Source organism: Pagrus major, chromosome 9 (assembly GCF_040436345.1).
Source record: "Pagrus major chromosome 9, Pma_NU_1.0".
Taxonomy (NCBI): Eukaryota; Metazoa; Chordata; class Actinopteri; order Spariformes; family Sparidae; genus Pagrus; species Pagrus major.
In genome coordinates, this window is record NC_133223.1 from 19154746 (window position 1) to 19168859 (window position 14114).

Genomic DNA, 14114 nt, shown 5'->3' on the forward strand with positions numbered 1-14114 from the left:
AAAAAGGCCTTCGAGCTGAAGTTAGTTTTCGCAGACAGTTCTCATTACTGTATACACAAGCAAGTGAATGTACAGTGTACGGGGGGGGAAAAAAATCCGAGCTGTCAGTACGAGTTTCCTCTTCCAAATAACAATGAATGACAACATAATTATGAGCAAGCAGCTGTTCATGATCCCAGAGAGAAAAGCATGCAGGCTGCACAATGTTCGACTCTTCACAGATTAACCAGACAGGATCATTAGGGATATGTATTTGCCAAAAAAATCTGAATAAATTCTCCCCTCAGCGTTCACGATGTGATGTGAAATGTAAAATTATCTCGTTTATGTCGGTCCAGAATTAACACGAATTATGTTTGACACATTAGATCAATATGTAATAATTACCTTATAAAATACAACAAATTCCGTCCACGTGCTCTTCTATCATAGTCCAATGACTCACTAGTTGGATATAGTTGATAGCATTACTACATTTTTTTTACACCCTTCTGAGCTATTTATGAGACTCAGTGAAATGCTCACTGCCAAAAATCAGATAGGGTAGAAATAACAAATCAATCAGTCTATTAAGCAGTAAAGCAAAAAAAACTAAAAGCTTGTTTGCAGTCTTCTCACCAGCTCATCTAGTTTTACCAGCCCATAGCTGAAGAGCTGTAAGGTTCTCTCTACAAAGCCAAATGTTCACACACACAGCATCTCCGTTTCCTCCAACATCATCACACTGAACGGTGAAAATCTTTGCGATTGTTTGCAAAGGTGTGAATAAATACTGCAGAAGTCAAAAGCTGATGCTGCTGTTTAGAGAAGACAAGTGATATGCAGTGTACATAATGCAAAAATACAAATGTACTTTCACACATCAGCTGATCTATTTCCAAATAACGGCTAGCTATATGTCACTGTTCAGTCTCTTTAACATTTAAATATGAATATGTAGCCTATAATGTAAAAGTGAATGTCTCATTTTATCTCTTGAAAAAAACACCATATCATGTTCATTAATCCATAAAACAAAAGTGAAGAAAATAAATACAGGATAATGCTACCTAGGGGAAGACCATTACTACAAATAGCAAGGTAATTGGGCATTTAATTGAACAATGGGCATACGCTTAGTGTTCTGCGTTGCCATCTGTGTGGAGGATTTTAATGAACACATGACATACTAACTTTTAAGACGGTTTCAAAGTTGGAAAAAATAAACACATAAAAAGGAGCAAAGGTGTCTTATTTCTGCGGAAATTATCGCAAATTCTGTTTACAAAGCAAATCTTCATCAGTGAATGTTTCTCTAAAATGCATGAATTTTACTTTAAAAAAATATATATCTATATCTATATAGAGATATATATAGATATAGATATATATTTGGCCTTTTTCATTGATTGGACAGGTGAAGAGTGACTGGAAATGGGGAGGGGGGGTGACATGTAACAAGGGGCCACAGGTCAGGGTCGCACCCTGGGTCGCTGCAGCGAGGACACAGCCTCTGTACATGGGGCACACACTCTACCAACTGAGCTATCAGGGTAACCGCGAATTTAAACTGCTTTTATTTATTTTAATTGCCCTTTTTATTGACTGGACAGGTGAAGAGTGACAGGTAATGGGCAGAGTGAAGGGGGTTGACATGCAGCAAAGGGCCACAGGTCAAATTCATACCCTAAGCCACTGCGGCGAGGACACAGCCTCTGTACATGGGGCGCACGCTCTACCAACTGAGCTATTAGGGCTCCCCCAAATTATACTTTTAAAATAAAAATGTATAAACATGTCGCAGAAAGGAAGCTAATAAATGCACATCTTGTCCTCCTGATGTATTTATGTGTACCGACCTGTTTTATATTTGTATGCTGACATATTTCAAATGATAAAAAAAAAAATATTGCAAGAGTAAATGTCTGCTTTATTTGCTCATATATACCATATTATGCATCATCGTCACTTAGTACTAGAGTAAAAATCTCAGCGAGATAGAAAAATATAATGGGCAAGAAAGTGTACCATTCAATTCTTCAATATTAAATAAATGGATTCAAGTCTTATTGCAGTGTCATTTCAAATCCAGTACAGCGCATATACTTCACGGCAGGCAGGACTCGGACCATGAATACAGTAAGTCTGGGAGTAGTTGTGGCCTCGGCCCGTCAGTCTCTGCTTCCACTGTCAATCGTCGGCTTCAGTCTTAGGAGAGAAATGCGAGTAGAGGTGGCTGTTCATTCGGTCCTGAGGAACCACGGCGTTGCAGAAAGCACATTTATCAGGGCAGCTGCTGCTCTGAGGCGTCGCCAGCTCTGTCCCCTCGTCAACTGCATCACACAGCTCAGGGCTCCAGAGAGGCTACAGAGCGGGGCGAACCAAAGAAAACAATATATTATTCATGCTCTAAACAATCCTTACACTCACTCTATTAAAGCACTTGGCCTTCAAGTATCTGTTGCTTTAAGGAGATGTCCTCTGTCAAGCCAAGCGTCTGCACAAATACTCAGCAACATTAAAGGCTATGCCCAAGTGTTTAATTACCGTCCTATTTATGTGTTCATCCAAACAACCAGAGCAGTCTTTCCTGTTATAAATGCCCGTGTTGATCTAACCCAGGGATAGAATGATATTATAAAAACTGGAGCAACTTTTAGATCTTACTGCATGTCATTCACAATTTTTTAATTCTGCATTTATACACATCAGCAAATAAAAATCCCATTTAACCATCATCCCTGTTTCATCAGATTCAGACACTGTAACGTGCTTCCATCTGGCTCACACTTTCCAGCAAAAGATGCCAAATATAACCAGAGCATCCATGCTTAAGTAAAAAAAGAATCAGCACACATTACACAGTAATACGTTTCAAGTTAAGCCAAGGGGATTTTTTTTTTTTTGGACTTCACACCGTTTCACTCCTCCATTAGCAAAGACCAATCAGAAACTGATAATTTGCTACTAGTTTTCTCAGACCTTCTCCTGTGATTCTCACCTGCTGGGGTCCCCGCACGCTCTCCTGGGAGAGCGAGGACGATGTCGAGTGGGAGGGGGACGTAGGGTAGACAAAAGGCATGGGCAACTCCACGGGCTCCTCCTCTGTCAGCGCCGAGGGGACGCTACTGAGAGGCCGCTTCGTGGGCATGGTCAGACCAACGTGTCTCTCTGGAGCACTGTTCAGGAAGTCATATTCACTGTCCGCAGAGGGCGGGAATTTGACGCTGAGTTTGGTGAGAGAGTCTACTAAGTCCCTGTCCTCGGGGCTGGCGCCGCGGGACGCCAGAGACGTGGGCGGGAGTGGGATATCCACTGCTGACCTCAGCGCTGAGGAAAAGGGTCTCTCTGCCTCTTCTGTACGGTCTGTGCACTGGATGGGCATGGAGAACCGCTGATCTGTCAGATGGAAGAAAAAAAGATGAGATTTTTGCAGTTTTCCGTCTCTGTCAACATGTTCCAGCGCTGGCTTTGAAGACATCTGAGCTCGGTTTTGAGAAGTTTCACACGTTAAAATGAAATCCGGGTTCTTTCAATACGCACATAAGAGAAAAATATTTTTATCACACTTTTTTTTTTATTAATTATTAAATGAATAATTGTGCTATACTGTTAATTATACGGCTCACATCCAGAGCCAACATTATGCATTTGTCAGTGGAATTATTAAATGTGTTTATCCACGCTTTATTGGCAAAGGTGGCCAGCCACGGTTCGAAAGGGCAGCGAGGCTTTCAAGTACAGCCCTAGTTAAGGTGTTGCCATCTAATTATCCTAAAGAACAAAGCAAAAGCTTGTAAACCCATCAGTTGTTATGACACATACAAACCTATTTCAATTCAACACATTTTCTTCCAAGTAATTGAATTAAGAAAAAGAAGTGGATTTCATAAATAGTAATATTACCGTGCGATGTTTCATTTCCTCCGTGGAATCTTTTTAGGTGATCTTTTTGCCGTCTGGTCAGAGAGCGAATCTGCCGGAATTTCCCTTGAATCGCTTCAAATGCCTCCAGCATGTCCTGACTGACAAAACAAAGAATTAAGAGTGAGAAAAAAAAAATCCTTTTAATTGTACTGTAATGTCCATGATTTTGCTTTTCTTTTAAGTCTTTGTGCAAGGACAGACACATACTAGTCAATACTGCTGCTGACTGGCATTTTAGGAGGAACAGCAACAGTGCCCATGTTCTCCTGAAAAAAGAGACATTAGATTCATAGAGGTCATTAGCAACAATTATTCAGCGACATTTTGCTAATACAGCTGCAATTTATTTTATATGTACTGGTGAAAAATGTTTCCTGGCCCTGTTAAATAATGAACATTAGAGCTGAAGCTGCTGCGTTGTGCAGCCATATTATCCTCTAGCACCATCTGGTGAAGTGAAACTGGATGCACCTTGTGTGGAGTAAAATACAGGCTGTACTACTACAGCAGCAGGGTGATCACAGGTTTCCTCAATCGCATGAATCTTAAAAAACAAATGAATGGAGGCACGGTAAGATGAGGAAAACATGTGGACATTACCTTTTCATCAAGGACAGAATTTTTCTTAACTATCATGTGATTGTGAATGTGTAAACAAGGGTTAGAAACACTGAAAAAATGTTATATTTGCAGGCTGACTTATGCTGAGATGTAAGAAAAGTAAGTCGGAGAACGATGCAGAGGTCTCACAGACACAATCTGAAGCCTCATTGTTGCAGCTACGTTCATTTTGCAGTGCTGTTCCTTTAACATCCTCTTTGACACGAGGCATCAAGCAGAAGTACTATCAATGTTTACACATGAGAGGAAGCTGAGTGCACGCTCATGCCTGATTTTCAAATGCAAGAATCATATTCCAGGAAAAATGATTACTATTAACTGGATGACATTTAACCCCCCCACAATTGCTCAAAGGTAACAGAAAGTCAGACATGATTACATGATGGAGCACACGACTGCCCAACTAGAGCTAAAAGTGCCATTTTTAAAAGGAGAAGGACACCAATTATTGACTATTTAGGTTAGGTTAGGTCACTTTTATCTATTTGTATTTTGTTGTATTTTATTTTTTTATGTACAGTCTTTGCAGGTAGCTGTATGTGTGCTCTACTCCGTTATTTTTATATTTTTATGAAAAATGAAGCTGAATCTCAAGGTGATTTTCTTCCCACTTTTTTTATGATGTTAACTGCCTGTTAATGTGCATCAATGGCAATAAAGTTCAAAGTGCGACACAGCAAACATACCGGGAACTGTTTCCTATACGCGCCGGCCCCTTCGAGGAGATGGTTGCAGGGCTCGCATTTCATCTCTCCTTAGAAGCCAAAAGAGTGAAAATTAACAGTTTGTGATGAGGCAATGCTGGATGAAACAGATCCAGTGTCGTTTATGAGAGTCCATTACAATTTGCTGTCAATGTCAATGCAAGAGTAGAAGATTTTTCTGTCAGATCATGCGGCACATCTCACTAACCTGGTGGTTGCCTTGTTGCTGATAACTTAGCTTCAAGTTTTGAAATCAACTGCTGCTGGTCCTCTATCTGCTTTTGAAGTTTTTGAGTGTATCGCTCATAATATTCAGTCTGAAAAAATAAGGTCTCTGTTATTTTAGTAGCACCGATATCTGCAGTCTATGCCATCTTTTCTTATACATGTATAACAGATTTATTACTATTTTAACATAAATAAAATGAGTAAACACACTATGAGTACGTGAGCTACTATGTGACTTATTATTAGTGCTGTACTGGTCATATCTGTTCTACTCCTTGTGTCGTTACCATTTGCTGCAGCTCCTTTTTAGCATTGTCCTTCTCGATGGAGACCTGGCGATAAGCTTCGAAAGCTTTGTTGAGTTGGTCTCCGATGTTCCTTTCCATGCCGTGTGCTCCACGATCATCACTGACGCAGCAGACATGAGCCCTACAACGGAAGTCCCAAAATGTTCGATTCATTACAGAAATACATTCACAAATAAGGATGGGATGATAATAGATCGAGATAAAAAAAACACTCACAATAAGTTGATCGTGTTGAATTTTCATTATCGGGATTAATCATGAATCTAGATAATCGTGAATATCCTCACACGAATAACTTGAAAAAGCTGTCTAGCTCACTGATGTATGGTCCTATAGTGGTTTCTTGATTTATTTTGAGTTGGCTAAGCCTGTCGTCATTGCTGAAGGCATGACTTGCACATTTTAGCCCCCACAAAAACAAGTTAAATCTGTTATGTGTAAATACTACGGATTCCCTTCTGAAGAGCAACAGGGAGATGAGGTTATATCACCATTTATTTATCCTTTATTTGTGTCGGAAAACCATAAAGGGGCACTATGTAGTTTTGGAGATGAAATTAAAACTCAGAATTTTTATATTTAAAATATTAATGAGGTAATTATACAAACTCAGAAATATTTATTTTTCCCGTAACTGAATAAATAAGCAGTTCTCAGAGGAAAATAAGGTCCCCAGAACACTGTTTGAAGCTAGAAAGGTGGCAGGGTCCGCCACATGTAAACAAAGTAAAACGGTATGAAACTGTGTTGTCCTTTAAGGTCATCTTGTTTATTCAGTTTATTCATTAATGAAAAGAAAGAGAGTTTATTTACTTTGTTTAGGCATAAAAAAATCATTCAGTAAAGATCTTTTCTCTTCTGATTAAAATGTCTTGCCCGAAACTACGTAGTGCACCTTTACGATTTATGATTACTTATTGTAGATTTTTTGTTTGTTTTTCACTAAAAAAAGATGCGTGTCCTATTTGTGATGCAATAAAATATTTGCTTCCAAACAAAATGCAAGATTTGAGTGACTGCTACATATTTTAGTGGAATTTTAGTTTTTATTTTAAAGTTTTAGGAATATTTCGATGATTATCGGGATAATATGGTCCCATGCCTACTCCCAAAGACAGCTGTACTAGTTTTTGACTAGTGAAACAAAAAGGGCATGGAGTTAGGTGGTCATTTTTGTCTGTTTCATACTGTCTCAGCTTTTCTTCACATGCACTGAAAATATTAAAAAGACATCAATAACTCCTTAAAAGTGGTGCAGACGTATTTGGTCGGTTTATGTGACGATGTAATGACAAAACTGGTTTCACACTCTTCCTAACCTGTATTTATTACCAAATAATGTCATCAAATATACTGATTTATCGATACATACTAATTCTGAACGATTTCAGTCCTCAGAGTTTGCAGTGTCACTGTGGATACATCGTCACCAGCTGCACTATCTCGCTCTCTATCCTCCCGGAGAAAGAGTTGACACACATTACTTTTTCTCTTCTTCATATCTTGCTTTTTTTTTACTTATTTTTTTACTTATTCATTATTATTGCTTTTTATTGATGCTTCTCTATTTTTGCTCTTCCCTTTGCTGCTGAAATAATCCGAATTCCCCTATCGTGGAACTAATAAAGCATTATCTTATCTTATCTTAGTCAACGTAGTCATTCTCCTGTTCTCTACTAGCCAAGAACAGGAAAGTCATACTTCACTGTTAGGTCACAGCCTTGTTATATTTATTTTTTAATAAAAACCTCACATTTTGTGCCCTGAATGTTGTGTCATTTCTTCCCTGTCGTATCGAATATCGACATTTCTTAAAGTATCGTATCGCAGCTAGAAACCCCAGTATTGTGACAACACCATCGCCTAAAGAATATCGGCAGTTCCGGTGGAATATCAGCTTACGAGCTAAAAAGCAAAAAGTGCATTCACATTTCAACAATCGATGCCTTGTTCTAGTCCTGTCTGTGCTGAGGATGTTGATGAGCGGCTGAGACGCTGAAAAGCAATGACAAGTAAATGAAGTCACTCAATGCATTTGCAGTTTCTTGCACAACTCCTGAACAATCCTTACATTTTTTTCCTTTACCTCTCCACCAGAGTCAGTGCTGACTCTCAAACCTTTAAGACACAGACATGTAGAAGATGATGGCAGTCTCACCCTGGGGTGCCCATCAATAATGGATCAATCTTTCATAATGAATGTCACACCTACCAGTGATAACACACAGACACACACTGCTCCTGGATGAAGCCTCAGCAAAAGCCAGCAGTGGTGAGTTAGAAAAAGGACATTAAGAGCAGCACAACACGGCAGTGGAGCACTTTAAAGTGTGACACCAAACCTAATCCACACAGTTCCGTATTCTTTAAACTCTATCTGACCGGTTAGCCATAGCTCATTCAACCGGTGGTGTGAAGCGACCGAGCGACAACAACTCCCCGGGTCACTTTACCTCGCTGCCGGAGAGTCTGTCCTCTTACCTTCATCCGAGGAACTGTTGCTTAAAAGTCCAGTTTGTTGTTTTGACACCACCGCAGCGTCGTCGCCTAATCTTCAGATGCAAAGTTACGAAGCGCCGGAGAGGATATGGCAGTGTATGTTTTACATAGCCTAGTTGAGTTGGGAACTTCCCTCGGGGAATCCCCCTGCTCTGTAGACTTCCGCCTTTACTCGGCGCTGGCCAATCAGCGCGCAGCTCGGAGGAGAGCAGGGTGGTTAGCTGGTTGAGGGTTCTTCCAGCCTAGGCGTCTGCAAACCGACTGTTGTGCATGTGAAAACTGTCCCCAAACTACACTTATTTTGTGCTCATTTTGATTCTGCAGCGTTTTGTAACGTCGAGCGAGTTCTGTGAGAGTTGAGCATTGACACAAGCAGGGCCGGGTTAACCTGTTAGGAGGCCCAGGGGCAACAAATGTACCACTGGGGCCCCCTGATGTTGTAGTTCTATCAAACAGCACTTTATTTAGGATTATGTAGCATGTGAGCATCAGGCCCCTCCACATGACAAGTCCACAAAATAAGCTAATATTGCAGCTTCAGCGTTTTACTTTGATGTGCATTGATTAAATTATCAAAAAACAATCGACATGCAGTCATTTGGGCCTCTGGAGGCCTTTAAGAGTCTGAGAAGTTTCCTGCTTTGCCTGATTAGTGACAGGACATTTCAAGTACATTTGTATAGCACCTTTAAAAGACAAGGAAATTCAAAGTTTTTTGCATTAGGCATAAGGTAAGTTCCTTATTTGTCACGATTGCAGTGAAGCAGTCTTCAACACTAGACAGACAGACAGACAGATGGCAGACAGACAGACAGACGAGGGAAATGTAGACACCCAGTAGCTTATACGACACATGCAAAACACAAATGCAAACATATAATCAAGAGTATGAACAGAATATAAGAATAAAAACACACACACACACACACACACACACAGCGATAAAGTGATACTACTAACCATCATGCTACAGTATGTGCAAACTGAGGTAGCTTAACTGTACAAAAGTACATGTATTAAGTATTTAATTAACCAATTAAAGTGATTAAGTTAAAAAAAATGGCGCAAGAATAAACTAAAACTGTTTGATGATATGAATTTAACACAAATTGAGATATAAATATGAACAGAATTGTTTTCATCGAAGCAGTTTGTGTGCTGCATATAGATATGTACGACAATATGTGCAATAGAGGGAGAGACAAAGACTAAAATATAAACTATTAATATTATTCTTAGGTAGACTGCTGTACAGTAGATGAAATGAATAAAACTGTCATGTGGACTGTAAAAGATAAAAAAGAAATAGATATAAACCTGGATTGCCAACAAGGCAAATCACGCAAATGCCACATGATCTCCAGAGTTTTCACCGCTGAAGTCCATCATCAACATGACGTCATCTTGTGGCCCTGTCTTGTGATCACATGTTGAAAAGTAACTTAAAGGATAAGGCTTGTGATAATAACTATTTTTCAGATTGTCAACACATCCAGTGAAAAGACCATTTATCCCACTGACAGCAAAGTCTGTAGTTAATTCCCTTTGTATTACAGGCTTTCATTGTTAAAATATGTCAGTGAGCCACACCACTCCACTCAGTGGCATCTTTTTTCGTTACAATAAACATGAGTCAGTCCTACGTTCGCCATATAAATTCTAGCCAGCACACCAGCTGGAAAAAGTCCCCATGAAAAATACTATTTACTCATGCCTTTCCGAAAAATAAAAGTTGTATTTGTGAACAATGTTAACTGACTAATGAATTGTTGGTTCTGGTCTTTTCATGGAATTTGTTGACAGTAGGATCCTTTGTCCTACAAAGAGTCTCAGGACTTGTAATAAATGAGTCCAGTGTAAATAATACGATGGGGGAGATGGCTGAATTCCATCCAGCTGCTTTCTGTTTCAGGTTCCTGGTATTGTGCATGCTGGCTGACTGTCACACTGTCATGGCTTACTGGGACATGTGAATAAAGCGGAGCCATGGCCCTGTGCTTTCCTACTATGACTTCTCCAGACTCAGTAATATACTGTTGCTTTTCTTAACTGATGTTTTCCTTTTTTCTTTTTTTTTTGTACAATGACCTCCCATAACCCAGTGCAAGATATATGTAAATAAATAATTGATTCTATGTCTGTATTCTGTGTGTGCATATGTGACATGTGTTAAAGAACTGGCCGCTGTATGAACACTGCTTACCACAGCCAACAGTGATGTCAGTGTGTATTGAACGCACTTTGAGTACACTTTTACATCACTGCAGCAAGATGGGACCTATCACCACTGGAGGTCAGCAAGAACGAGTTACTTTTTAATTAACGTGCAAATGTATGAATGAAATTAACCATAAAGGAGATGATATGATATGCCCCCATGCATATGCAGAAGGATGAGAATGGCTGCACAATCATATTGCGATTATTTTGACAGATACTGCGATAATCCGCGTTTAATTTTCACTGAAAAAAATATGCTGACATTTGTGGAGTTCTGTACCAAACAAACATGTTTTCTCACATCTGGAGATCAAGATTTGTAGGCCAGGTCATCTCTACAGCACAACGGCACTTCATTATAATGCTGTTAATGGACAGTTTAAAACCAAAAGATCAAAATCGATACAGCAGATCCAGAGATATCTCCTTTTTTACTACACACACTCTTCCTCCTTTTCAAAACCTGGTGCCTACATTACCCACAATGCAACTTGTGACATCACTGTAGGAATTTTATCAGATTACATGCAGCTTCCTCTGGAGCCACACAAGGCTTTCTACTACTTTTTTCACATGTAAAATTGGCAGAGTAAGCCTTTAAAGCATTAGTTTAGGTACAGAGCAGGACAGGGGCACACATGTAAGCTCCTCCAGCAAATCTCTAAAACATAATATATTCAGGACATTTTTTACAAAACTATTACATCTACTTTTCATTACCAGTATCTAGAGATGTTGCTGTGTCATTATGCCTCCCAGTGATATTTATGGTTAAATAATGTGTTTTTGTTTTTTTTAATTAAACACAATTTATACCACACAGGATTAGGTTCTTAAAGGACTCATTATTTTCCCTCCAATACTGCTAAAAACCTGTTCAGAGCCAAATTTGTTTTCACACATCTCCCTTTTCCCTTTTAAGAAAGAAATGTAGTGATGACAATAGAACATTTAGCTGTTCAGCCACTGGTGGACAATTTGGGTGTATCTTTGGTTGCTCTGAAACTTTTACACATTTTTACCCCTAAGTCTGCAAATAAGCAAGAAAACCTTTTTGTCTCTTATACCATTAATGTGTTTTTTGGTGTGAAGCAAAAACGTGCATATTTGAAAAAAGCAGTCGATTAACTTACCCAAATCCAAGGGTCTGTTGTTTTGGGTCATTCTTCTCACGTCTTTTAAAAACAGACATCTTAAAATAAGGGGTGAATGTCTTTGATGTATGCTCGTAATTTTCCAACGCACATCCTTTCATTGCATGAACCTAAAGCAGGTGAGTAATGATGCAACACTCTGTCCTGGTGACATTATGGTTGCTCCCTTCCTGTTTCTATACGACTACTGCTTTTACATTTCACCAACCCTCCACTGTTATATATAAAGCAAGGACTACATTTGATTTAGGTTTATATTTCTGATGGATATAATCATCTACTTTGATCAGGACTAGAAGCACCCATTTCCCAAACAGCATTGTGTGCCAATGTGACACTCTCTCCCCAGCAAAGGGCAGCCTATGAAGCACTGCAGCACACAAAGAATCACCAGTAGATGGCAGCTAAGAGTGACTTGAGTGAATTGAGTTGCAGTATTTCCGCAGTGACTTTAACCTGAAGTTATTCAAGATATTCTCAGAGCACAGAGACAGATTTTTTAAAATATAAATAACAACAACATCACATGTTGATCTGTCTTTTGTAAAGTTCCTCCAGTTCACAAGTTGATATTTTAATAATTTGATCACTTGCTGCACGTTAACAATTTATCATTAGTTAGACTTCCAAACATGGCTCACCATGCTTCAGTTGTTCCTCATCATACATTTGAAATATGTTAGTTAGTTGGCACTGACAGTGTTTCTTGGAATTTGTCTGTTACCTCAGAAAATACAGATGCTGGAATTTCTGATTGAGAAATTTGTTTCCTTTCTGTGAAGAAACTGGAGTATAGGTCTCATTTTTGTGCTGAGAGAGACACTATGTTCAGCAGTTGATATTTTGTAATCCACGGATATTAATAGCTTCGACCAGCGGTTCGCAATTTTTTTGACGTCAAGGACACCAAAACTTACAAAAAATACACCACAGACCGCTTTTTGATAAGATTTTGTCCCCGGTTCCCTTTACAGGAAGTGTCTGAAACCTGTGACCAAAGCAGTCATACATGCTGTGTTACATACAGATTTAATTATAGTTAAAGCGACATTACGTACCTTTTGACCTTAAAATAACATCATCAAAATCATGTTGATGGTTCAGTGTCTTGTAATAGGGTGAATGGTGTCTCTGTCTCAGCAACTCCGCCCACCTATCACTTGTTTCTGCACTATGTAACTTCAGTGAGAGGGTAATTGTTACAGACCTGGGATTTGTATATATACGACAGTGGTGTTGCACTCAGAAACTGTGGGGGGCGCCAAATCGTACAAAATCCCAATTTCTACATGATGTTTCTTTAAAGTAAATGGTTTCCACTTTTGCTGGGGATACCCTGAAGTACCCCTGACCTCACTGTGAGAGCCACCGGCTTAGACTGAACAACAACTATTGCTGGACTTTCAACTACTGGCTATGTTAGCTTCTGCTTTTGTATTTGTTTGTAGACAAATCTTCAATTTACATTTACTTACATTGAAGTCATAAGACATATAATAGTAGTAGTATTAGTAATAATTATTGTAGTAGTAGGGACCGGTGCAGACACTCCATGGGGCCGGTCCAGCACAGCAGGACTCCAGTGACCTGGCTCCTCCAGGGATCATTTTCTGGAGTCCTGCCACAGAGGTTGTCGTCTCTGCCCTTCACTGACCTTCCGACCCCAACCTCTGCTCCTGCTTTGAGTGACTTACACTCCCAGAGAGCCTCAGACAACCTCAATTCATATAAAAAAAAATGTAAAAATTCCTTCTCAAGGCTTTGAACTCTGAATTTATGGCAGTCTCACATAAAGCTTGGCTTGTGGTTCCGATGAAGAGAAATGTCATTTAGACTGTGGTGTACTGGTACGCAATGATTTGATAACTGAACACCAAGTGAGGCTCAATCATCCACCACAAGTACAGTTTTCTCTTTCTGTTCAGTCCTCTCTTTGTTCATCTTTCCTGAGGAGGAAATTCTATTACCCAGGCAGCTGTTGGGATATTAATACATGACAGAAAAAAACATCAGAAAATCAGACTGAAGAAAAAACAAATCAGGAATATCTCTGTGCTCTTTATCGACTTTGGCTGCCATACCCGGGTGAGAGTAAATAACACCAAAGTTGAGAAAAGTGCAGACATGATGAGACAGATTTATGAATACTCTTCTCCCTTTCATGTGGCGATCTGCTCTGTTTGATCTCTCTTTCTCTTTCTGTCCTCCACGTACCGACTGCACTCACTTCACTCTCTCTTGTGTGACTCATAAATCATAATTGCCTCCAGGAAAGCTCCGCCATGCATTACTGTCAGCTACCACGCTCGCATAGTGTAGCATTAATCTCGCCTCTCACGTCGAAGCATTTCCGTCATCAATATGTGCATTTCCTGCATTGCCAGACCACAGTGTATTAGCACTTCAATAACTCCATACACCCTGAAGAAGAAGTGGAAAAAACTGGGTGGTTTCATTATAAACCGTCATTGCCT

General features: G+C 39.5%; 1 protein-coding gene across 3 annotated transcripts; it reads right to left on the reverse strand.

The window, feature by feature from the left end:
- Positions 1 to 1888: 1888 nt before the first annotated feature.
- Positions 1889 to 8365, reverse strand: tank (TRAF family member-associated NFKB activator). Of its 3 annotated transcripts, XM_073473003.1 has the most exons (9): positions 8249 to 8365; positions 7697 to 7762; positions 5747 to 5888; positions 5440 to 5548; positions 5214 to 5281; positions 4114 to 4172; positions 3886 to 4004; positions 2981 to 3378; positions 1889 to 2343 (listed from the first exon to the last, which is right to left on the reverse strand). In XM_073473003.1, coding segments are annotated over exons 2-9 (1071 nt in total). In that variant the 5' UTR covers positions 7699 to 7762; positions 8249 to 8365; the 3' UTR covers positions 1889 to 2169. The 3 variants fall into 3 exon arrangements, with proteins under 3 accessions (XP_073329104.1, XP_073329105.1, XP_073329103.1); XM_073473004.1 differs by lacking the exon at positions 7697 to 7762; XM_073473002.1 differs by lacking the exons at positions 7697 to 7762; positions 8249 to 8365 and having other exon boundaries at positions 5747 to 7107.
- Positions 8366 to 14114: the final 5749 nt, after the last annotated feature.